The sequence below is a fragment of the Scyliorhinus torazame genome, chromosome 15 (assembly GCF_047496885.1).
Source record: "Scyliorhinus torazame isolate Kashiwa2021f chromosome 15, sScyTor2.1, whole genome shotgun sequence".
Taxonomy (NCBI): domain Eukaryota; kingdom Metazoa; phylum Chordata; class Chondrichthyes; order Carcharhiniformes; family Scyliorhinidae; genus Scyliorhinus; species Scyliorhinus torazame.
This window is the reverse complement of record NC_092721.1, coordinates 210,478,328-210,500,193: the sequence shown is the minus strand read 5'-3', so window position 1 is coordinate 210,500,193 and position 21,866 is coordinate 210,478,328. Positions and strand designations below refer to the sequence as shown.

The 21,866-nt window shown below is 60.8% G+C and overlaps 1 protein-coding gene across 1 annotated transcript in view; it reads left to right on the top strand.

Moving 5' to 3' along the window:
• ankrd50l (ankyrin repeat domain 50-like) overlaps positions 1-21,866 on the top strand; it is a 213,948-nt gene that overhangs the window by 29,294 nt on the left and 162,788 nt on the right. Inside the window, exon 2 of the mRNA XM_072477553.1 lies at positions 10,795-11,349. Coding sequence (XP_072333654.1) covers positions 10,949-11,349 — 401 coding nt within the window. The 5' untranslated portion in view covers positions 10,795-10,948. The remainder of the gene's footprint in view (positions 1-10,794; positions 11,350-21,866) is intronic.

Below are 21,866 nucleotides of genomic sequence, written 5' to 3'. Positions count from 1 at the left end.
CTGTGCAGTGGGTCTGGGCAGTGGGGGCTGGGCAGTGGGTCTGGGCAGTGGGGACTGTGCAGTGGGTCTGGGCAGTGGGTGCTGTGCAGTGGGTCTGGGCAGTGGGTCTGGGCAGTGGGGGCTGTGCAGTGAACACTGTGCAGTGGGTCTGGGCAGTGGGGGCTGTGCAGTGGGGGCTGTGCAGTGGGGGCTGTGCAGTGGGGGCTGTGCAGTGGGTCTGGCAGTGGGGGCTATGCAGTGGGTCTGGACAGTGGGGGCTGTGCAGTGGGTCTGGGCAGTGAGGGCTGTGCAGTGGGTCTGGGCAGTGGGGGCTGTGCAGTGGGTCTGAGCAGTGGGGGCTGTGCAGTGGGGGCTGGGCAGTGGGGGCTGTGCAGTGGGTCTGGGCAGTGGGGGCTGTGCAGTGAACACTGTGCAGTGGGTCTGGGCAGTGGGGGCTGTGCAGTGGGGGCTGTGCAGTGGGGGCTGTGCAGTGGGGGCTGTGCAGTGGGTCTGTGCAGTGGGGGCTGTGCAGTGGGGGCTGTGCAGTGGGGGCTGTGCAGTGGGTCTGTGCAGTGGGGGCTGTGCAGTGGGCGCTGTGCAGTGGGGGCTGTGCAGTGGGGGCTGTGCAGTGGGCGCTGTGCAGTGGGTCCGGGCAGTAGGGGCTGTGCAGTGGGTCTGTGCAGTGGGTCTGTGCAGTGGGTCTGTGCAGTGGGGGCTGTGCAGTGGGGGCTGTGCAGTGGGGGCTGTGCAGTGGGTCTGTGCAGTGGGTCTGTGCAGTGGGCGCTGTGCAGTGAGCGCTGTGCAATGGGGTCTGGGCAGTGGGTCTGGGCAGTGGGGGCTGTGCAGTGGGTCTGGGCAGTGGGCGCTGTGCAGTGAACACTGTGCAGTGGGTCTGGGCAGTGAGCGCTGTGCAGTGGGTCTGGGCAGTGGGCGCTGTGCAGTGAACACTGTGCAGTGGGTCTGGGCAGTGGGGGCTGTGCAGTGGGTCTGGGCAGGGGTCTGGGCAGTGGGGGCTGTGCAGTGGGCGCTGTGCAGTGGGTCTGGGCAGTGAGCGCTGTGCAGTGGGTCTGGGCAGTGGGGGCTGGGCAGTGGGCGCTGTGCAGTGGGTCTGGGCAGTGAGCGCTGTGCAGTGGGTCTGGGCAGTGGGCGCTGTGCATTCGGTCTGGGCAGTGGGGGCTGTGCAGTGGGTCTGGGCAGTAGGGGCTGTGCAGTGGGTCTGGGCAGTGGGGGCTGTGCAGTGGGTCTGGGCAGTAGGGGCTGTGCAGTGGGGGCTGTGCAGTGGGTCTGTGCAGTGGGTCTGGGCAGTGGGTCTGGGCAGTGGGTCTGGGCAGTGGGTCTGGGCAGTGGGTCTGGGCAGTGGACGCTGTGCAGTGAACACTGTGCAGTGGTCTGGACAATGGGGGCTGTGCAGTGGGTCTGGGCAGTGGGGGCTGTGCAGTGGGTCTGGGCAGTGGGGGCTGTGCAGTGGGTCTGGGCAGTGGGTCTGGGCAGTGGGGGCTGTGCAGTGAACACTGTGCAGTGGGTCTGGGCAGTGGGGGCTGTGCTGTGGGTCTGGGCAGTGGGGGCTGTGCAGTGGGTCTGGGCAGTGGGCGCTGTGCAGTGGGTCTGGGCAGTGGGCGCTGTGCAGTGAACACTGTGCAGTGGGTCTGGGCAGTGGGGGCTGTGCTGTGGGTCTGGGCAGTGGGGGTTGTGCTGTGGGTCTGGGCAGTGGGCGCTGTGCAGTGGGTCTGGGCAGTGGGCGCTGTGCAGTGAACACTGTGCAGTGAACACTGTGCAGTGGGTCTGGGCAGTGGGCGCTGTGCAGTGGGTGCTGTGCAGTGGGTCTGGGCAGTGGGTCTGGGCAGTGGGTCTGGGCAGTGGGTCTGGGCAGTGGGCGCTGTGCAGTGGGCGCTGTGCAGTGGGTCTGGGCAGTGGGGTCTGTGCAGTGGGTCTGTGCAGTGGGTGCTGTGCAGTGGGTCTGGGCAGTGGGCGCTGTGCAGTGGGCGCTGTGCAGTGGGTCTGGGCAGTGGGGTCTGGGCAGTGGGGTCTGTGCAGTGGGTCTGTGCAGTGGGCGCTGTGCAGTGGGCGCTGTGCAGTGGGTCTGAGCAGTGGGAGCTGTGCAGTGGGCGCTGTGCAGTGGGCGCTGTGCAGTGGGTCTGTGCAGTGGGGTCTGGGCAGTGGGGTCTGTGCAGTGGGGCTGGGCAGTGGGGTCTGGGCAGTGGGGGCTGTGCAGTAGGTCTGGGCAGTGGGGGCTGTGCAGTGGGTCTGGGCAGTGGGGGCTGTGCAGTGGGTCTGGGCAGTGGGCGCTGTGCAGTGGGGGCTGTGCAGTGGGTCTGGGCAGTGGGTCTGGGCAGTGGGGGCTGTGCAGTGGGGGCTGTGCAGTGGGTCTGGGCAGTGGGTCTGGGCAGTGGGGGCTGTGCAGTGGGGGCTGTGCAGTGGGTCTGGGCAGTGGGTCTGGGCAGTGGGGGCTGTGCAGTGGGGGCTGTGCAGTGGGGGCTGTGCAGTGGGGGCTGTGCAGTGGGGGCTGTGCAGTGGGGGCTGTGCAGTGGGTCTGGGCAGTGGGTCTGGGCAGTGGGTCTGGGCAGGGGTCTGGGCAGTAGGGGCTGTGCAGTGGGGGCTGTGCAGTGGGTCTGGGCAGTGGGTCTGGGCAGTGGGCCTGGGCAGTGGGGGCTGTGCAGTGGGTCTGTGCAGTGGGGGCTGTGCAGTGGGTCTGGGCAGTGGGGTCTGTGCAGTGGATCTGGGCAGTGGGGGCTGTGCAGTGGGCGCTGTGCAGTGGGTCTGGGCAGTGGATCTGGGCAGTGGGGGCTGTGCAGTGGGGGCTGTGCAGTGGGTCTGGGCAGTGGGGGCTGTGCAGTGGGTCTGGGCAGTGGGGGTTGTGTAGTGGGTCTGGGCAGTGGGGGCTGTGCAGTGGGTCTGGGCAGTGGGCGCTGTGCAGTGGGGGCTGTGCAGTGGGGGCTGTGCACTGGGGGCTGTGCAGTGGGCGCTGTGCAGTGGGGGCTGTGCAGTGGGCGCTGTGCAGTGAACACTGTGCACTGGGGGCTGTGCAGTGGGCGCTGTGCAGTGGGCGCTGTGCAGTGAGGGCTGTGCAGTGGGCGCTGTGCAGTGGGCGCTGTGCAGTGGGGGCTGTGCAGTGGGGTCTGTGCAGTGGGGGCTGTGCAGTGAGGGCTGTGCAGTGGGCGCTGTGCAGTGGGCGCTGTGCAGTGGGCGCTGTGCAGTGGGCGCTGTGCAGTGAGGGCTGTGCAGTGGGCGCTGTGCAGTGGGCGCTGTGCAGTGGGGGCTGTGCAGTGGGGGCTGTGCAGTGGTGGCTGTGCAGTGGGTCTGGGCAGTGGGGTCTGGGCAGTGGGTCTGGGCAGTGAGTCTGGGCAGTGGGGGCTGTGCAGTGAACACTGTGCAGTGGGTCTGGGCAGTGGGCGCTGTGCAGTGGGGGCTGTGCAGTGGGGGTTGTGCAGTGGGGGCTGTGCAGTGGTGGCTGGGCAGTGGGGTCTGGGCAGTGGGTCTGTGCAGTGGGTCTGGGCAGTGGGGTCTGGGCAGTGGGGTCTGGGCAGTGGGTCTGGGCAGTGGGGTCTGGGCAGTGGGTCTGGGCAGTGGGTCTGGGCAGTGGGGTCTGGGCAGTGGGGTCTGGGCAGTGGGTCTGGGCAGTGGGGGCTGGGCAGTGGGTCTGGGCAGTGAGTCTGGGCAGTGGGGGCTGTGCAGTGAACACTGTGCAGTGGGTCTGGGCAGTGGGCGCTGTGCAGTGGGGGCTGTGCAGTGGGGGTTGTGCAGTGGGGGCTGTGCAGTGGTGGCTGGGCAGTGGGGTCTGGGCAGTGGGTCTGTGCAGTGGGTCTGGGCAGTGGGGTCTGGGCAGTGGGGTCTGGGCAGTGGGTCTGGGCAGTGGGGTCTGGGCAGTGGGTCTGGGCAGTGGGGTCTGGGCAGTGGGGTCTGTGCAGTGGGTCTGGGCAGTGGGGTCTGGGCAGTGGGGGCTGTGCAGTGGGTCTGGGCAGTGGGGGCTGTGCAGTGGGCGCTGTGCAGTGGTGGCTGTGCAGTGGGGTCTGGGCAGTGGGTCTGTGCAGTGGGTCTGGGCAGTGGGGTCTGGGCAGTGGGGTCTGGGCAGTGGGGTCTGGGCAGTGGGGTCTGGGCAGTGGGTCTGGGCAGTGGGGTCTGGGCAGTGGGTCTGGGCAGTGGGTCTGGGCAGTGGGTCTGGGCAGTGGGGTCTGGGCAGTGGGTCTGGGCAGTGGGTCTGGGCAGTGGGGGCTGGGCAGTGGGTCTGGGCAGTGAGTCTGGGCAGTGGGGGCTGTGCAGTGAACACTGTGCAGTGGGTCTGGGCAGTGGGCGCTGTGCAGTGGGGGCTGTGCAGTGGGGGTTGTGCAGTGGGGGCTGTGCAGTGGTGGCTGGGCAGTGGGGTCTGGGCAGTGGGTCTGTGCAGTGGGTCTGGGCAGTGGGGTCTGGGCAGTGGGGTCTGGGCAGTGGGTCTGGGCAGTGGGGTCTGGGCAGTGGGTCTGGGCAGTGGGGTCTGGGCAGTGGGGTCTGTGCAGTGGGTCTGGGCAGTGGGGTCTGGGCAGTGGGGGCTGTGCAGTGGGTCTGGGCAGTGGGGGCTGTGCAGTGGGTCTGGGCAGTGGGGTCTGGGCAGTGGGGTCTGGGCAGTGGGGTCTGTGCAGTGGGTCTGGGCAGTGGGGTCTGGGCAGTGGGGGCTGTGCAGTGGGTCTGGGCAGTGGGGTCTGGGCAGTGGGTCTGGGCAGTGGGTCTGGGCAGTGGGTCTGGGCAGTGGGGTCTGGGCAGTGGGTCTGGGCAGTGGGGTCTGGGCAGTGGGGTCTGGGCAGTGGGGTCCGGGCAGTGGGTCTGGGCAGTGGGGTCTGGGCAGTGGGTCTGGGCAGTGGGGTCTGGGCAGTGGGTCTGGGCAGTGGGTCTGGGCAGTGGGGTCTGGGCAGTGGGGTCTGGGCAGTGGGGTCTGGGCAGTGGGGTCTGGGCAGTGGGTCTGGGCAGTGGGTCTGGGCAGTGGGTCTGGGCAGTGGGGTCTGGGCAGTGGGGTCTGGGCAGTGGGGTCTGGGCAGTGGGTCTGGGCAGTGGGTCTGGGCAGTGGGTCTGGGCAGTGGGTCTGGGCAGTGGGGTCTGGGCAGTGGGGTCTGGGCAGTGGGGTCTGGGCAGTGGGTCTGGGCAGTGGGGTCTGGGCAGTGGGTCTGGGCAGTGGGGTCTGGGCAGTGGGTCTGGGCAGTGGGTCTGGGCAGTGGGTCTGGGCAGTGGGGTCTGGGCAGTGGGGTCTGGGCAGTGGGGTCTGGGCAGTGGGTCTGGGCAGTGGGTCTGGGCAGTGGGTCTGGGCAGTGGGGTCTGGGCAGTGGGGTCTGGGCAGTGGGGTCTGGGCAGTGGGTCTGGGCAGTGGGTCTGGGCAGTGGGTCTGGGCAGTGGGGTCTGGGCAGTGGGGTCTGGGCAGTGGGTCTGGGCAGTGGGGTCTGGGCAGTGGGGTCTGGGCAGTGGGTCTGGGCAGTGGGGTCTGGGCAGTGGGTCTGGGCAGTGGGTCTGGGCAGTGGGTCTGGGCAGTGGGTCTGGGCAGTGGGGTCTGGGCAGTGGGGTCTGGGTAGTGGGTCTGGGCAGTGGGTCTGGGCAGTGGGGTCTGGGCAGTGGGTCTGGGCAGTGGGGTCTGGGCAGTGGGTCTGGGCAGTGGGTCTGGGCAGTGGGTCTGGGCAGTGGGGTCTGGGCAGTGGGGTCTGGGCAGTGGGTCTGGGCAGTGGGTCTGGGCAGTGGGGTCTGGGCAGTGGGTCTGGGCAGTGGGTCTGGGCAGTGGGTCTGGGCAGTGGGGTCTGGGCAGTGGGTCTGGGCAGTGGGGTCTGGGCAGTGGGTCTGGGCAGTGGGTCTGGGCAGTGGGTCTGGGCAGTGGGTCTGGGCAGTGGGTCTGGGCAGTGGGTCTGGGCAGTGGGTCTGGGCAGTGGGTCTGGGCAGTGGGGTCTGGGCAGTGGGTCTGGGCAGTGGGGTCTGGGCAGTGGGTCTGGGCAGTGGGTCTGGGCAGTGGGTCTGGGCAGTGGGGTCTGGGCAGTGGGGTCTGGGCAGTGGGTCTGGGCAGTGGGGTCTGGGCAGTGGGTCTGGGCAGTGAGTCTGGGCAGTGGGGGCTGTGCAGTGAACACTGTGCAGTGGGTCTGGGCAGTGGGCGCTGTGCAGTGGGGGCTGTGCAGTGGGGGTTGTGCAGTGGGGGCTGTGCAGTGGTGGCTGGGCAGTGGGGTCTGGGCAGTGGGTCTGTGCAGTGGGTCTGGGCAGTGGGGTCTGGGCAGTGGGGTCTGGGCAGTGGGTCTGGGCAGTGGGGTCTGGGCAGTGGGTCTGGGCAGTGGGTCTGGGCAGTGGGTCTGGGCAGTGGGTCTGGGCAGTGGGTCTGGGCAGTGGGTCTGGGCAGTGGGGTCTGGGCAGTGGGGTCTGGGCAGTGGGTCTGGGCAGTGGGGTCTGGGCAGTGGGTCTGGGCAGTGGGTCTGGGCAGTGGGTCTGGGCAGTGGGTCTGGGCAGTGGGTCTGGGCAGTGGGTCTGGGCAGTGGGGTCTGGGCAGTGGGGTCTGGGCAGTGGGTCTGGGCAGTGGGGTCTGGGCAGTGGGGTCTGGGCAGTGGGGTCTGGGCAGTGGGGTCTGGGCAGTGGGGTCTGGGCAGTGGGTCTGGGCAGTGGGTCTGGGCAGTGTGGGCTGTTCTGTTGTGTGGCACTGAATTGAATGCGTTCTGAAAATCCATGTACACCACATCAACAGCATTACCCTCATCGACCCTCTCTGTTACCTCCTCAAACACTTCACGTTAGTTAAACATGATTTTCCCTTTTAAAAATCCACGCTTGCTGTTCCTAATTAACTGACATTTTTCCATGTGGCAACTAATTCTATCCTGAATAACTGTTTCTTGAAGCTTGCTCACCACTGATGTTAAACAGACTGGTCTGTAATTGGTGATCCTATCCTTACAACCTTCTTTCAACAAGGGTGTCATATTTGCAATTCGCCAGTCCTCTGGCATCTCCGCTTAGTCGAGAGAAGACGGGTAGATTATGGCCAGCGGCCTGCAGTTTCCTTGGAGGCGGCTCATTCGGTCCTGGTGCCTTCTCACCTTTAAGGACCGACAGTCTATTCAACACTTCCTCCTTGTCAATTTTGAACCCTTCTTACGGCAGTGTTTCCTCGTCTGTCACCAGGTCCTGTGTAGTGTCTATCCCCGAGGTGAAGACAGATGCAATATATTAATTTAATGCCTCAGCTATGCTCCCTGCCTCATTGTGTAAATTACCTTTTAGGTCCCTCATCGACCCTACTCCTTTTACCGCCCTTTTATTATTTATATGCCCATACAAGACGTTTGGATTCCCCTTCATGTCTTTTCACATAGTCCATCATCGCTTCTCTAATGAGCTTCTTCATCTCACCTCTAAACATTCTGTATTCCTCTGAGTTCTCAACTGTATTTCTACCTGACACCTGTCATAAGCACATGTTTACGTCCTTACCCAAATTTTTATTTCCGTTTTCCATCCAGGGAGTTCTGGATTTGCACAATGTTGCCAGTAAAACCAATCTTCTTTGTAGACAGAAAGAACATGTATACACATTGCACCTGTTTCAGCTAAGCAAAATAGGTGATAGCCATTCGGTGATTCATTCCAGAGGGAAATGCCTTGAACAATCAGAATTAAGCTGCCAGGATAACTTCAAACTATGCTTGGAAATTAACTGCCAGTCACTATCAACTGGTGCATTCTCCACGGCAACACATCTACCAGTCAAAGTCCACGTGACAACCAGTCTTCTCATACAACATATAATTGTTGTTTCCCAGGACATTGGTATTCTTATGATTGTCCTGATAAGAGCAAGACAACAAGATTTGACAAAAACTCATTCTGTGTGGGACCCGTACCCCAGTGAGCTTCAGCGTGTGTGGAACCCGTACCCCAGTGAGAGTCAGTGTGTGTGGGACCCGTACCCCAGTGAGAGTCAGTGTGTGTGGGACCCGTACCCCAGTGAGATTCAGTGTGTGTGGGACCCCTACCCCAGTGAGAGTCAGTGTGTGTGGGACCCGTACCCCAGTGAGAGTCAGTGTGTGTGGGACCCGTACCCCAGTGAGAGTCAGTGTGTGTGTAACCCGTACCCCAGTGACAGTCAGTGTGTGTGGGACCCGTACCCCAGTGAGAGTCAGTGTGTGTGGAGCCTGTACCCCAGTGAGAGTCAGTGTGTGTGGAACCCGTACCCCAGTGAGAGTCAGTGTGTGTGGAACCCGTACCCCAGTGAGAGTCAGTGTGTGCGGGACCCGTACCCCAGTGAGAGTCAGTGTGTGTGGAACCCGTACACCAGTGAGAGTCAGTGTGTGGGACCCGTACCCCAGTGAGAGTCAGTGTGTGTGGAACCCGTACCCCAATTGCCACAGTTGTGAGGGAGTGCCGCACTGTCAGAGGATCAGTACTGAGGGAGTGCCGCACTGTCAGAGGGTCAGTACTGAGGGAGTGCTGCACTGTCAGAGAGTCAGTACTGAGGGAGTGCTGCACTGTCAGAGGGTCAGTACTGAGGGAGTGCCGCACTGTCAGTGGGTCAGTACTGAGGGAGTGCCGCACTGTCAGAGGGTCAGTACTGAGGGAGTGCTGCACTGTCAGAGGGTCAGTACTGAGGGAGTGCCGCACTGTCAGAGGGTCAGTACTGAGGGAGTGCCGCCATGTCAGAGGGTCAGTACTGAGGGAGTGCTGCACTGTCAGAGGGTCAGTACTGAGGGAGTGCCGCACTGTCAGAGGGTCAGTACTGAGGGAGTGCCGCCATGTCAGAGGGTCAGTACTGAGGGAGTGCTGCACTGTCAGAGGGTCAGTACTGAGGGAGTGCCGCACTGTCAGAGGGTCAGTACTGAGGGAGTGCTGCACTGTCAAAGGGTCAGTACTGAGGGAGTGCTGCACTGTCAGAGGGTCAGTACTGAGGGAGTGCTGCACTGTCAGAGGGTCAGTACTGAGGGAGTGCCGCACTGTCAGTGGGTCAGTACTGAGGGAGTGCCGCACTGTCAGAGGGTCAGTACTGAGGGAGTGCCGCACTGTCAGAGGGGCAGTACTGTGGGAGTGCCGCACTGTCAGAGGGTCGGTACTGAGGGAGTGCTGCACTGTCAGAGGGTCAGCACTGAGGGAGTGCTGCACTGTCAGAGGGTCAGTACTGAGGGAGTGTCGCACTGTCAGAGGGTCAGTACTGAGGGAGCGCCGCACTGTCAGAGGGTCAGTACTGAGGGAATGCTGCACTGTCAGAGGGTCAGTACTGAGGGAGTGCCGCACTGTCAGAGGGTCGGTACTGAGGGAGTGCTGCACTGTCAGAGGGTCAGCACTGAGGGAGTGCTGCACTGTCAGAGGGTCAGTACTGAGGGAGCGCCGCACTGTCAGAGGGTCAGTATTGAGGGAGCGCCGCACTGTCAGAGGGTCAGTACTGAGGGAGTGCCGCACTGTCAGAGGGTCCGTACTGAGTGAGTGCCGCACTCTCAGAGGGTCAGTACTGAGGGAGTGCTGCACTGTCAGAGGGTCAGTACTGAGGGAGTGCTGCACTGTCAGAGGGTCAGTACTGAGGGAGTGCCGCACTGTCAGTGGGTCAGTACTGAGGGAGTGCCGCACTGTCAGAGGGTCAGTACTGAGGGAGTGCTGCACTGTCAGAGGGTCAGTACTGAGGGAGTGCTGCACTGTCAGAGGGTCAGTACTGAGGGTGTGCTGCACTGTCAGAGGGTCAGTACTGAGGGAGTGCCGCACTGTCAGTGGGTCAGTACTGAGGGAGTGCCGCACTGTCAGAGGGTCAGTACTGAGGGAGTGCCGCACTGTCAGAGGGTCAGTACTGAGTGAGTGCCGCACTGTCAGAGGGTCAGTGCTGAGGGTGTGCCGCACTGTCAGAGGGTCAGTACTGAGGGAGTGCTGCACTGTCAGAGGGTCAGTACTGAGGGAGTGTCGCACTGTCAGAGGGTCAGTACTGAGGGAGCGCCGCACTGTCAGAGGGTCAGTACTGAGGGAGCGCCGCACTGTCAGAGGGTCAGTATTGAGGGAGCGCCGCACTGTCAGAGGGTCAGTACTGAGGGAGTGCTGCACTGTCAGAGGGTCAGTACTGAGGGAGTGCAGCAAGAGGGTCAGTACTGAGGGAGTGCTGCACTGTCAGAGGGTCAGGACTGAGTGAGTGCCGCACTGTTAGACGGTCAGTGCTGAGGGAGTGCTGCACTGTCAGAGGGTCAGTACTGAGGGAGTGCCGCACTGTCAGAGGGTCAGTACTGAGGGAGTGCCGCACTGTCAGAGGGTCAGTACTGAGGGAGTGCTGCACTGTCAGAGGGTCAGTACTGAGGGAGTGCCGCACTGTCAGAGGGTCAGTACTGAGGGAGTGCCGCACTGTCAGAGGGTCAGTACTGAGGGAGTGCTGCACTGTCAGAGGGTCAGTACTGAGGGAATGCCGCACTGTCAGAGGGTCAGTACTGAGGGAGTGCTGCACTGTCAGAGGGTCAGTACTGAGGGAGTGCTGCACTGTCAGAGGGTCAGTACTGAGGGAGTGCTGCACTGTCAGAGGGTCAGTACTGAGGGAGTGCTGCACTGTCAGAGGGTCAGTACTGAGGGAGTGCTGCACTGTCAGAGGGTCAGGACCGTGGATAGTTTTGCAGGAACAGCAGAAGTGATCCTGGTCAATATTTGTCCCTCAGTCAATGTTTAGCAATCTGATGTTCCCGTCCTTATCACAATTGTCCGTGGGATCTTGCTGTGCACAATTTGCTGCATTTCCGACATTCCAACAGTGATGGCAGCACATAGTTCGTCATTGGCTGTGATATGCATTGGGAATCCCGAGATTGTGAAGATGTTATCCAAATGTAAGTTTCTCCATGTGACTTGTGTCCTCTCTCTGTTTCTCTTCAGGTTCCCACATGCCATGACATGCAAGCCCTTCAACTGCAAAGCAGCCAAGCTGAGGGAATTACAGCTGTGAGCACCCGGTACAGGCACAGCCACACCTGTTCCGGAGTCCAGGATGAATGAAGTGCAGCAGTGGGAGTGTGGAAAGGATTGAGAAATGACTCAGAGCCTGCTTCAGGGGAAGCGATTCTACTGCCGGGAATGGGCTTTGCGAAAGTTGCAGCATTGCCTGGACTGTTGTCCCAGTATCCGGAGCAGCGGCATCCTGATCACGGGGGGTCCGGGTAGTGGAAAGACCGCTCTGTGCAGTGAGGTGCTGTGGCCAGTTTCCGAGCATGGCCAGAGGGCGGACCTGTCCTTCCGCACTGTGGGACACCACTTCTGTCAGGCTCAGGATGTGCAGACACTGTCGGTCAGTGCCTTTGTCCTCAGCCTGGTGGAACAGATTAAGAGGTGCCTGTTGGTGCATGGTTACAGTGAGAAACTGCACGAGGTGTCCCTGCAAACCATACTGGAACCCAGCCAGTGTCAGAAGAACCCAGATGAAACTTTCAAAAGGTAACACAGATCAGAAACCCAATTAACATTTTGGACTTTTGTTCGAAGCAGGCCGTCCAGGGGGAAATTCAGGAAACACTTCCTTACAAAAAGGAGAGTGGAAATCTGCACTGTCAGAGGGTCAGTACTGAGGGAGTGCGGCACTGTCAGAGGGTCAGTACTGAGGGAGTGCTGCACTGTCAGAGGGTCAGTACTGAGGGAGTGCTGCACTGTCAGAGAGTCAGTATTGAGGGAGTGCTGCACTGTCAGAGGGTCAGTACTGAGGGAGTGCCGCACTGTCAGAGGATCAGTACTGAGGGAGTGCTGCACTGTCAGAGGGTCAGTACTGAGGGAGTGCCGCACTGTCAGAGGGTCAGTACTGAGGGAGTGCTGCACTGTCAGAGAGTCAGTACTGAGGGAGTGCTGCACTGTCAGAGAGTCAGTACTGAGGGAGTGCCGCACTGTCAGAGGGTCAGTACTGAGGGAGTGCTGCACTGTCACAGGGTCAGTACTGAGGGAGTGCCGCACTGTCAGAGGGTCAGTACTGAGGGAGTGCTGCACTGTCAGAGGGTCAGTACTGAGGGAGTGCTGCACTGTCAGAGGGTCAGTACTGAGGGAGTGCCGCACTGTCAGAGAGTCAGTACTGAGGGAGTGCCGCACTGTCAGAGAGTCAGTACTGAGGGAGTGCCGCACTGTCAGAGGGTCAGTACTGAGGGAGTGCTGCACTGTCAGAGGGTCAGTACTGAGGGAGTGCTGCACTGTCAGAGGGTCAGTACTGAGGGAGTGCCGCACTGTCAGAGGGTCAGTACTGAGGGAGTGCCGCACTGTCAGAGGGTCAGTACTGAGGGAGCGCCGCACTGTCAGAGGGTCAGTACTGAGGGAGTGCCGCACTGTCAGAGGGTCAGTACTGAGGGAGTGCTGCACTGTCAGAAGGTCAGTACTGAGGGAGTGCCGCACTGTCAGAGGGTCAGTACTGAGGGAGTGCCGCACTGTCAGAGGATCAGTACTGAGGGAGTGCCGCAATGTCAGAGGGTCAGTACTGACGGAGTGCCGCACTGTCACAGGGTCAGTACTGAGGGAGTGCTGCACTGTCAGAGGGTCAGTACTGAGGGAGTGCTGCACTGTCAGAGGGTCAGTACTGAGGGAGTGCCGCACTGTCAGAGGGTCAGCACTGAGGGAGTGCTGCACTGTCAGAGGGTCAGTGCTGAGGGAGTGCCGCACTGTCAGAGGGTCAGTACTGAGGGAGCGCTGCACTGTCAGAGGGTCAGTACTGAGGGAGTGCCGCACTGTCAGAGGGTCAGTACTGAGGGAGTGCCGCACTGTCAGAGGGTCAGTACTGAGGGAGTGCTGCACTGTCAGAGGGTCAGTACTGAGGGACTGCTGCACTGTCAGAGGGTCAGTACTGAGGGAGTGCTGCACTGTCAGAGGGTCAGTACTGAGGGACTGCTGCACTGTCAGAGAGTCAGTACTGAGGGAGTGCCGCACTGTCAGAGGGTCAGTACTGAGGGAGTGCCGCACTGTCAGAGGGTCAGTACTGAGGGAGTGCCGCACTGTCAGAGGGTCAGTACTGAGTGAGTGCCGCACTGTCAGAGGTTCAGTACTGAGGGAGTGCTGCACTGTCACAGGGTCAGTACTGAGGGAGTGCCGCACTGTCAGAGGGTCAGTACTGAGGGAGTGCTGCACTGTCAGAGGGTCAGTACTGAGGGAGTGCCGCACTGTCAGAGGGTCAGTACTGAGGGACTGCTGCACTGTCAGAGGGTCAGTACTGAGGGAGAGCTGCACTGTCAGAGGGTCAGTACTGAGGGAGTGACGCACTGTCAGAGGGTCAGTACTGAGGGAGTGCCGCACTGTCAGAGGGTCAGTACTGAGGGAGTACTGCACTGTCAGAGGGTCAGTACTGAGGGAGTGCTGCACTGTCAGAGGGTCAGTACTGAGGGAGTGCCGCACTGTCAGAGGGTCAGTACTGAGGGAGTGCTGCACTGTCAGAGGGTCAGTACTGAGGGAGTGCCGCACTGTCAGAGGGTCAGTACTGAGGGAGTGCCGCACTGTCAGAGGGCCAGTACTGAGGGAGTGCTGCACTGTCAGAGGGTCAGTACTGAGGGAGTGCTGCACTGTCCGAGGGTCAGTACTGAGGGATTGCTGACTTGTCAGAGGGTCAGTACTGAGGGACTGCTGCACTGTCAGAGAGTCAGTACTGAGGGAGTGCCGCACTGTCACAGGGTCAGTACTGAGGGAGTGCCGCACTGTCAGAGGGTCAGTACTGAGGGAGTGCCGCACTGTCAGAGGGTCAGTACAGAGGGAGTGCCGCACTGTCAGAGGGTCAGTACTGAGGGAGTGCTGCACTGTCACAGGGTCAGTACTGAGGGAGTGCCGCACTGTCACAGGGTCAGTACTGAGGGAGTGCTGCACTGTCAGAGGGTCAGTACTGAGGGCGTGCCGCACTGTCACAGGGTCAGTACTGAGGGAGTGCTGCACTGTCAGAGGGTCAGTACTGAGGGAGAGCTGCACTGTCAGAGGGTCAGTACTGAGGGAGTGCCGCACTGTCAGAGGGGCAATACTGAGGGAGTGCCGCACTGTCACAGGGTCAGTACTGAGGGAGTGCTGCACTGTCAGAGGGTCGGTACTGAGGGAGTGCTGCACTGTCAGAGGGTCAGTACTGAGGGAGTGCCACACTGTCAGAGAGTCAGTACTGAGGGAGTGGTACACTGTCAGAGGGTCAGTACTGAAGGAGTGCTGCACTGTCAGAGGGTCAGTACTGAGGAAGTGCCGCACTGTCAGAGGGCCAGTACTGAGGGAGTGCTGCACTGTCAGAGGGTCAGTACTGAGGGAGTGCTGCACTGTCAGAGGGTCAGTACTGAGGGAGTGCTGCACTGTCAGAGGGTCAGTTCTGAGGGAGTGCTGCACTGTCAGAGGGTCAGTACTGAGGGAGTGCCATACTGTCAGAGGGTCAGCTCTGAGGGAGTGCTGCACTGTCAGAGGGTCTGTACTGAGGGAGTGCCGCACTGCCAGAGGGTCAGTAATGAGGGAGTGCCGCACTGTCAGAGGGTCAGTACTCAGGGAGTGCTGCACTGTCAGAGGGTCAGTACTGAGGGAATACTGCACTGTCAGAGGGTCAGTACTGAGGGAGTGCTGCACTGTCAGAGGGTCAGTACTGCGGGAGTGCTGCACTGTCAGAGGGTCAGTACTAAGGGAGCGCTGCACTGTCAGAGGGTCAGTACTGAGTGAGTGCTGCACTGTCCGAGGGTCAGTGCTGAGGGAGTGCTGCACCGTCAGAGGGTCAGTACTGAGGGAGTGCCGCACTGTCAGAGGGTCAGTGCTGAGGGAGTGCTGCACTGTCAGGGGGTCAGTACTGAGGGAGTGCTGCACTGTCAGAGGGTCAGTACTGAGGGAGTGCTGCACTGTCAGAGGGTCAGTACTGAGGGAGTGCTGCACTGTCAGAGGGTCAGTACTGAGGGAGTGCTGCACTGTCAGAGGGTCAGTGCTGAGGGAGTGCTGCACTGTCAGAGGGTCAGTACTGAGGGAGTGCTGCACTGTCAGTGGGTCAGTACTGAGGGAGTGCTGCACTGTCAGAGGGTCAGTACTGAGGGAGTGCTGCACTGTCAGAGGGTCAGTACTGAGGGAGTGCCGCACTGTCAGAGGGTCAGTACTGAGGGAGCGCCGCACTGTCAGAGGGTCAGTACTGAGGGAGTGCCGCACTGTCAGAGGGTCAGTACTGAGGGAGTGCCGCACTGTCAGAGGGTCAGTACTGAGGGAGTGCTGCACTGTCAGAGCGTCAGTACTGAGGGAGTGTTGCACTGTCAGAGGGTCAGTACTGAGGGAGTGCCGCACTGTCAGAGGGTCAGTGCTGAGGGAGCGCTGCACTGTCAGAGGGTCAGTACCGAGGGAGTGCTGCACTGTCAGAGGGTCAGTACTGAGGGAGTGCCACACTGTCAGAGGGTCAGTATTGAGGGAGTGCCGCACTGTCAGAGGGTCAGTACTGAGGGAATGCTGCACTGTCAGAGGGTCAGTGCTGAGGGAGTGCTGCACTGTCAGAGGGTCAGTACTGAGGGAGTGCCGCACTGTCAGAGGGTCAGTACTGAGGGAGTGCCGCACTGTCAGAGGGTCAGTACTGAGGGAGTGCCGCACTGTCAGAGGGTCAGTACTGAGGGAGTGCTGCGCTGTCAGAGGGTCAGTGCTGAGGGAGTGCTGCACTGTCAGAGGGTCAGTGCTGAGGGAGCGCCGCACTGTCAGAGGGTCAGTGCTGAGGGTGTGCTACACTGTCAGAGGGTCAGTACTGAGGGAGTGCCGCACTATCAGAGGGTCAGTACTGAGGGGGTGCCGCACTGTCAGAGGGTCAGTGCTGAGGGAGTGCTGCACTGTCAGAGGGTCAGTGCTGAGGGAGCGCCGCACTGTCAGAGGGTCAGTGCTGAGGGTGTGCTACACTGTCAGAGGGTCAGTACTGAGGGAGTGCCGCACTATCAGAGGGTCAGTACTGAGGGGGTGCCGCACTGTCAGAGGGTCAGTGCTGAGGGAGTGCTGCACTGTCAGAGGGTCAGTGCTGAGGGAGCGCCGCACTGTCAGAGGGTCAGTGCTGAGGGTGTGCTGCACTGTCAGAGGGTCAGTACTGAGGGAGTGCCGCACTGTCAGAGGGTCAGTACTGAGGGAGTGCTGCATTGTCAGAGGGTCAGTACTGAGGGAGTGCTGCATTGTCAGAGGGTCAGTACTGAGGGAGTGCTGCACTGTCAGAGGGTCAGTGCTGAGGGAGTGCTGCACTGTCAGAGGGTCCGTACTGAGGGAGTGCTGCACTGTCAGAGGGTCAGTACTGAGGGAGTGCTGCACTGTCAGAGGGTCAGTACTGAGGGAGTGCCGCTCTGTCAGAGGGTCAGTACTGAGGGAGTGCTGCGCTGTCAGAGGGTCAGTGCTGAGGGAGTGCTGCACTGTCAGAGGGTCAGTGCTGAGGGAGCGCCGCACTTTCAGAGGGTCAGTGCTGAGGGTGTGCTACACTGTCAGAGGGTCAGTACTGAGGGAGTGCCGCACTATCAGAGGGTCAGTACTGAGGGGGTGCCGCACTGTCAGAGGGTCAGTGCTGAGGGAGTGCTGCACTGTCAGAGGGTCAGTGCTGAGGGAGCGCCGCACTGTCAGAGGGTCAGTACTGAGGGGGTGCCGCACTGTCAGAGGGTCAGTGCTGAGGGAGTGCTGCACTGTCAGAGGGTCAGTGCTGAGGGAGCGCCGCACTGTCAGAGGGTCAGTGCTGAGGGTGTGCTACACTGTCAGAGGGTCAGTACTGAGGGAGTGCTGCACTGTCAGAGGGTCAGTACTGAGGGAGTGCCGCACTGTCAGAGGGTCAGTACTGAGTGAGTGCCGCACTGTCAGAGGATCAGTACTGAGGGAGTGCCGCAATGTCAGAGGTTCAGTACTGACGGAGTGCCGCACTGTCACAGGGTCAGTACTGAGGGAGTGCTGCACTGTCAGAGGGTCAGTACTGAGGGAGTGCTGCACTGTCAGAGGGTCAGTACTGAGGGAGTGCCGCACTGTCAGAGGGTCAGCACTGAGGGAGTGCTGCACTGTCAGAGGGTCAGTGCTGAGGGAGTGCCGCACTGTCAGAGGGTCAGTACTGAGGGAGCGCTGCACTGTCAGAGGGTCAGTACTGAGGGAGTGCCGCACTGTCAGAGGGTCAGTACTGAGGGAGTGCCGCACTGTCAGAGGGTCAGTACTGAGGGAGTGCCGCACTGTCAGAGGGTCAGTACTGAGGGAGTGCTGCACTGTCAGAGGGTCAGTACTGAGGGACTGCTGCACTGTCAGAGGGTCAGTACTGAGGGAGTGCTGCACTGTCAGAGGGTCAGTACTAAGGGACTGCTGCACTGTCAGAGAGTCAGTACTGAGGGAGTGCCGCACTGTCAGAGGGTCAGTACTGAGGGAGTGCCGCACTGTCAGAGGGTCAGTACTGAGGGAGTGCCGCACTGTCAGAGGGTCAGTACTGAGTGAGTGCCGCACTGTCAGAGGGTCAGTACTGAGGGAGTGCTGCACTGTCACAGGGTCAGTACTGAGGGAGTGTCGCACTGTCAGAGGGTCAGTACTGAGGGAGTGCTGCACTGTCAGAGGGTCAGTACTGAGGGAGTGCCGCACTGTCACAGGGTCAGTACTGAGGGACTGCTGCACTGTCAGAGGGTCAGTACTGAGGGAGAGCTGCACTGTCAGAGGGTCAGTACTGAGGGAGTGACGCACTGTCAGAGGGTCAGTACTGAGGGAGTGCCGCACTGTCAGAGGGTCAGTACTGAGGGAGTACTGCACTGTCAGAGGGTCAGTACTGAGGGAGTGCTGCACTGTCAGAGGGTCAGTACTGAGGGAGCGCCGCACTGTCAGAGGGTCAGTACTGAGGGAGTGCCGCACTGTCAGAGGGTCAGTACTGAGGGAGTGCCGCACTGTCAGAGGGTCAGTACTGAGGGAGTGCTGCACTGTCAGAGCGTCAGTACTGAGGGAGTGTTGCACTGTCAGAGGGTCAGTACTGAGGGAGTGCCGCACTGTCAGAGGGTCAGTGCTGAGGGAATGCTGCACTGTCAGAGGGTCAGTGCTGAGGGAGTGCTGCACTGTCAGAGGGTCAGTACTGAGGGAGTGCCGCACTGTCAGAGGGTCAGTACTGAGGGAGTGCCGCACTGTCAGAGGGTCAGTACTGAGGGAGTGCCGCACTGTCAGAGGGTCAGTACTGAGGGAGTGCTGCGCTGTCAGAGGGTCAGTGCTGAGGGAGTGCTGCACTGTCAGAGGGTCAGTGCTGAGGGAGCGCCGCACTGTCAGAGGGTCAGTGCTGAGGGTGTGCTACACTGTCAGAGGGTCAGTACTGAGGGAGTGCCGCACTATCAGAGGGTCAGTACTGAGGGGGTGCCGCACTGTCAGAGGGTCAGTGCTGAGGGAGTGCTGCACTGTCAGAGGGTCAGTACTGAGGGAGTGCCGCACTGTCAGAGGGTCAGTACTGAGTGAGTGCCGCACTGTCAGAGGGTCAGTACTGAGGGAGTGCTGCACTGTCACAGGGTCAGTACTGAGGGAGTGTCGCACTGTCAGAGGGTCAGTACTGAGGGAGTGCTGCACTGTCAGAGGGTCAGTACTGAGGGAGTGCCGCACTGTCACAGGGTCAGTACTGAGGGACTGCTGCACTGTCAGAGGGTCAGTACTGAGGGAGAGCTGCACTGTCAGAGGGTCAGTACTGAGGGAGTGACGCACTGTCAGAGGGTCAGTACTGAGGGAGTGCCGCACTGTCAGAGGGTCAGTACTGAGGGAGTACTGCACTGTCAGAGGGTCAGTACTGAGGGAGTGCTGCACTGTCAGAGGGTCAGTACTGAGGGAGCGCCGCACTGTCAGAGGGTCAGTACTGAGGGAGTGCCGCACTGTCAGAGGGTCAGTACTGAGGGAGTGCCGCACTGTCAGAGGGTCAGTACTGAGGGAGTGCTGCACTGTCAGAGCGTCAGTACTGAGGGAGTGTTGCACTGTCAGAGGGTCAGTACTGAGGTAGTGCCGCACTGTCAGAGGGTCAGTGCTGAGGGAATGCTGCACTGTCAGAGGGTCAGTGCTGAGGGAGTGCTGCACTGTCAGAGGGTCAGTACTGAGGGAGTGCCGCACTGTCAGAGGGTCAGTACTGAGGGAGTGCCGCACTGTCAGAGGGTCAGTACTGAGGGAGTGCTGCACTGTCACAGGGTCAGTACTGAGGGAGTGTCGCACTGTCAGAGGGTCAGTACTGAGGGAGTGCTGCACTGTCAGAAGGTCAGTACTGAGGGAGTGCCGCACTGTCAGAGGGTCAGTACTGAGGGAGTGCCGCACTGTCAGAGGATCAGTACTGAGGGAGTGCCGCAATGTCAGAGGGTCAGTACTGACGGAGTGCCGCACTGTCACAGGGTCAGTACTGAGGGAGTGCTGCACTGTCAGAGGGTCAGTACTGAGGGAGTGCTGCACTGTCAGAGGGTCAGTACTGAGGGAGTGCCGCACTGTCAGAGGGTCAGCACTGAGGGAGTGCTGCACTGTCAGAGGGTCAGTGCTGAGGGAGTGCCGCACTGTCAGAGGGTCAGTACTGAGGGAGCGCTGCACTGTCAGAGGGTCAGTACTGAGGGAGTGCCGCACTGTCAGAGGGTCAGTACTGAGGGAGTGCCGCACTGTCAGAGGGTCAGTACTGAGGGAGTGCTGCACTGTCAGAGGGTCAGTACTGAGGGACTGCTGCACTGTCAGAGGGTCAGTACTGAGGGAGTGCTGCACTGTCAGAGGGTCAGTACTGAGGGACTGCTGCACTGTCAGAGAGTCAGTACTGAGGGAGTGCCGCACTGTCAGAGGGTCAGTACTGAGGGAGTGCCGCACTGTCAGAGGGTCAGTACTGAGGGAGTGCCGCACTGTCAGAGGGTCAGTACTGAGTGAGTGCCGCACTGTCAGAGGTTCAGTACTGAGGGAGTGCTGCACTGTCACAGGGTCAGTACTGAGGGAGTGCCGCACTGTCAGAGGGTCAGTACTGAGGGAGTGCTGCACAGTCAGAGGGTCAGTACTGAGGGAGTGCCGCACTGTCAGAGGGTCAGTACTGAGGGACTGCTGCACTGTCAGAGGGTCAGTACTGAGGGAGAGCTGCACTGTCAGAGGGTCAGTACTGAGGGAGTGACGCACTGTCAGAGGGTCAGTACTGAGGGAGTGCCGCACTGTCAGAGGGTCAGTACTGAGGGAGTACTGCACTGTCAGAGGGTCAGTACTGAGGGAGTGCTGCACTGTCAGAGGGTCAGTACTGAGGGAGTGCCGCACTGTCAGAGGGTCAGTACTGAGGGAGTGCTGCACTGTCAGAGGGTCAGTACTGAGGGAGTGCCGCACTGTCAGAGGGTCAGTACTGAGGGAGTGCCGCACTGTCAGAGGGCCAGTACTGAGGGAGTGCTGCACTGTCAGAGGGTCAGTACTGAGGGAGTGCTGCACTGTCCGAGGGTCAGTACTGAGGGATTGCTGACTTGTCAGAGGGTCAGTACTGAGGGACTGCTGCACTGTCAGAGAGTCAGTACTGAGGGAGTGCCGCACTGTCACAGGGTCAGTACTGAGGGAGTGCCGCACTGTCAGAGGGTCAGTACTGAGGGAGTGCCGCACTGTCAGAGGGTCAGTACAGAGGGAGTGCCGCACTGTCAGAGGGTCAGTACTGAGGGAGTGCTGCACTGTCACAGGGTCAGTACTGAGGGAGTGCCGCACTGTCACAGGGTCAGTACTGAGGGAGTGCTGCACTGTCAGAGGGTCAGTACTGAGGGCGTGCCGCACTGTCACAGGGTCAGTACTGAGGGAGTGCTGCACTGTCAGAGGGTCAGTACTGAGGGAGAGCTGCACTGTCAGAGGGTCAGTACTGAGGGAGTGCCGCACTGTCAGAGGGGCAATACTGAGGGAGTGCCGCACTGTCACAGGGTCAGTACTGAGGGAGTGCTGCACTGTCAGAGGGTCGGTACTGAGGGAGTGCTGCACTGTCAGAGGGTCAGTACTGAGGGAGTGCCACACTGTCAGAGAGTCAGTACTGAGGGAGTGGTACACTGTCAGAGGGTCAGTACTGAGGGAGTGCTGCACTGTCAGAGGGTCAGTACTGAGGGAGTGCTGCACTGTCAGAGGGTCAGTACTGAGGGAGTGCCGCACTGTCAGAGGGTCAGCACTGAGGGAGTGCTGCACTGTCAGAGGGTCAGTGCTGAGGGAGTGCCGCACTGTCAGAGGGTCAGTACTGAGGGAGCGCTGCACTGTCAGAGGGTCAGTACTGAGGGAGTGCCGCACTGTCAGAGGGTCAGTACTGAGGGAGTGCCGCACTGTCAGAGGGTCAGTACTGAGGGAGTGCTGCACTGTCAGAGGGTCAGTACTGAGGGACTGCTGCACTGTCAGAGGGTCAGTACTGAGGGAGTGCTGCACTGTCAGAGGGTCAGTACTGAGGGACTGCTGCACTGTCAGAGAGTCAGTACTGAGGGAGTGCCGCACTGTCAGAGGGTCAGTACTGAGGGAGTGCCGCACTGTCAGAGGGTCAGTACTGAGGGAGTGCCGCACTGTCAGAGGGTCAGTACTGAGTGAGTGCCGCACTGTCAGAGGTTCAGTACTGAGGGAGTGCTGCACTGTCACAGGGTCAGTACTGAGGGAGTGCCGCACTGTCAGAGGGTCAGTACTGAGGGAGTGCTGCACTGTCAGAGGGTCAGTACTGAGGGAGTGCCGCACTGTCAGAGGGTCAGTACTGAGGGACTGCTGCACTGTCAGAGGGTCAGTACTGAGGGAGAGCTGCACTGTCAGAGGGTCAGTACTGAGGGAGTGACGCACTGTCAGAGGGTCAGTACTGAGGGAGTGCCGCACTGTCAGAGGGTCAGTACTGAGGGAGTACTGCACTGTCAGAGGGTCAGTACTGAGGGAGTGCTGCACTGTCAGAGGGTCAGTACTGAGGGAGTGCCGCACTGTCAGAGGGTCAGTACTGAGGGAGTGCTGCACTGTCAGAGGGTCAGTACTGAGGGAGTGCCGCACTGTCAGAGGGTCAGTACTGAGGGAGTGCCGCACTGTCAGAGGGCCAGTACTGAGGGAGTGCTGCACTGTCAGAGGGT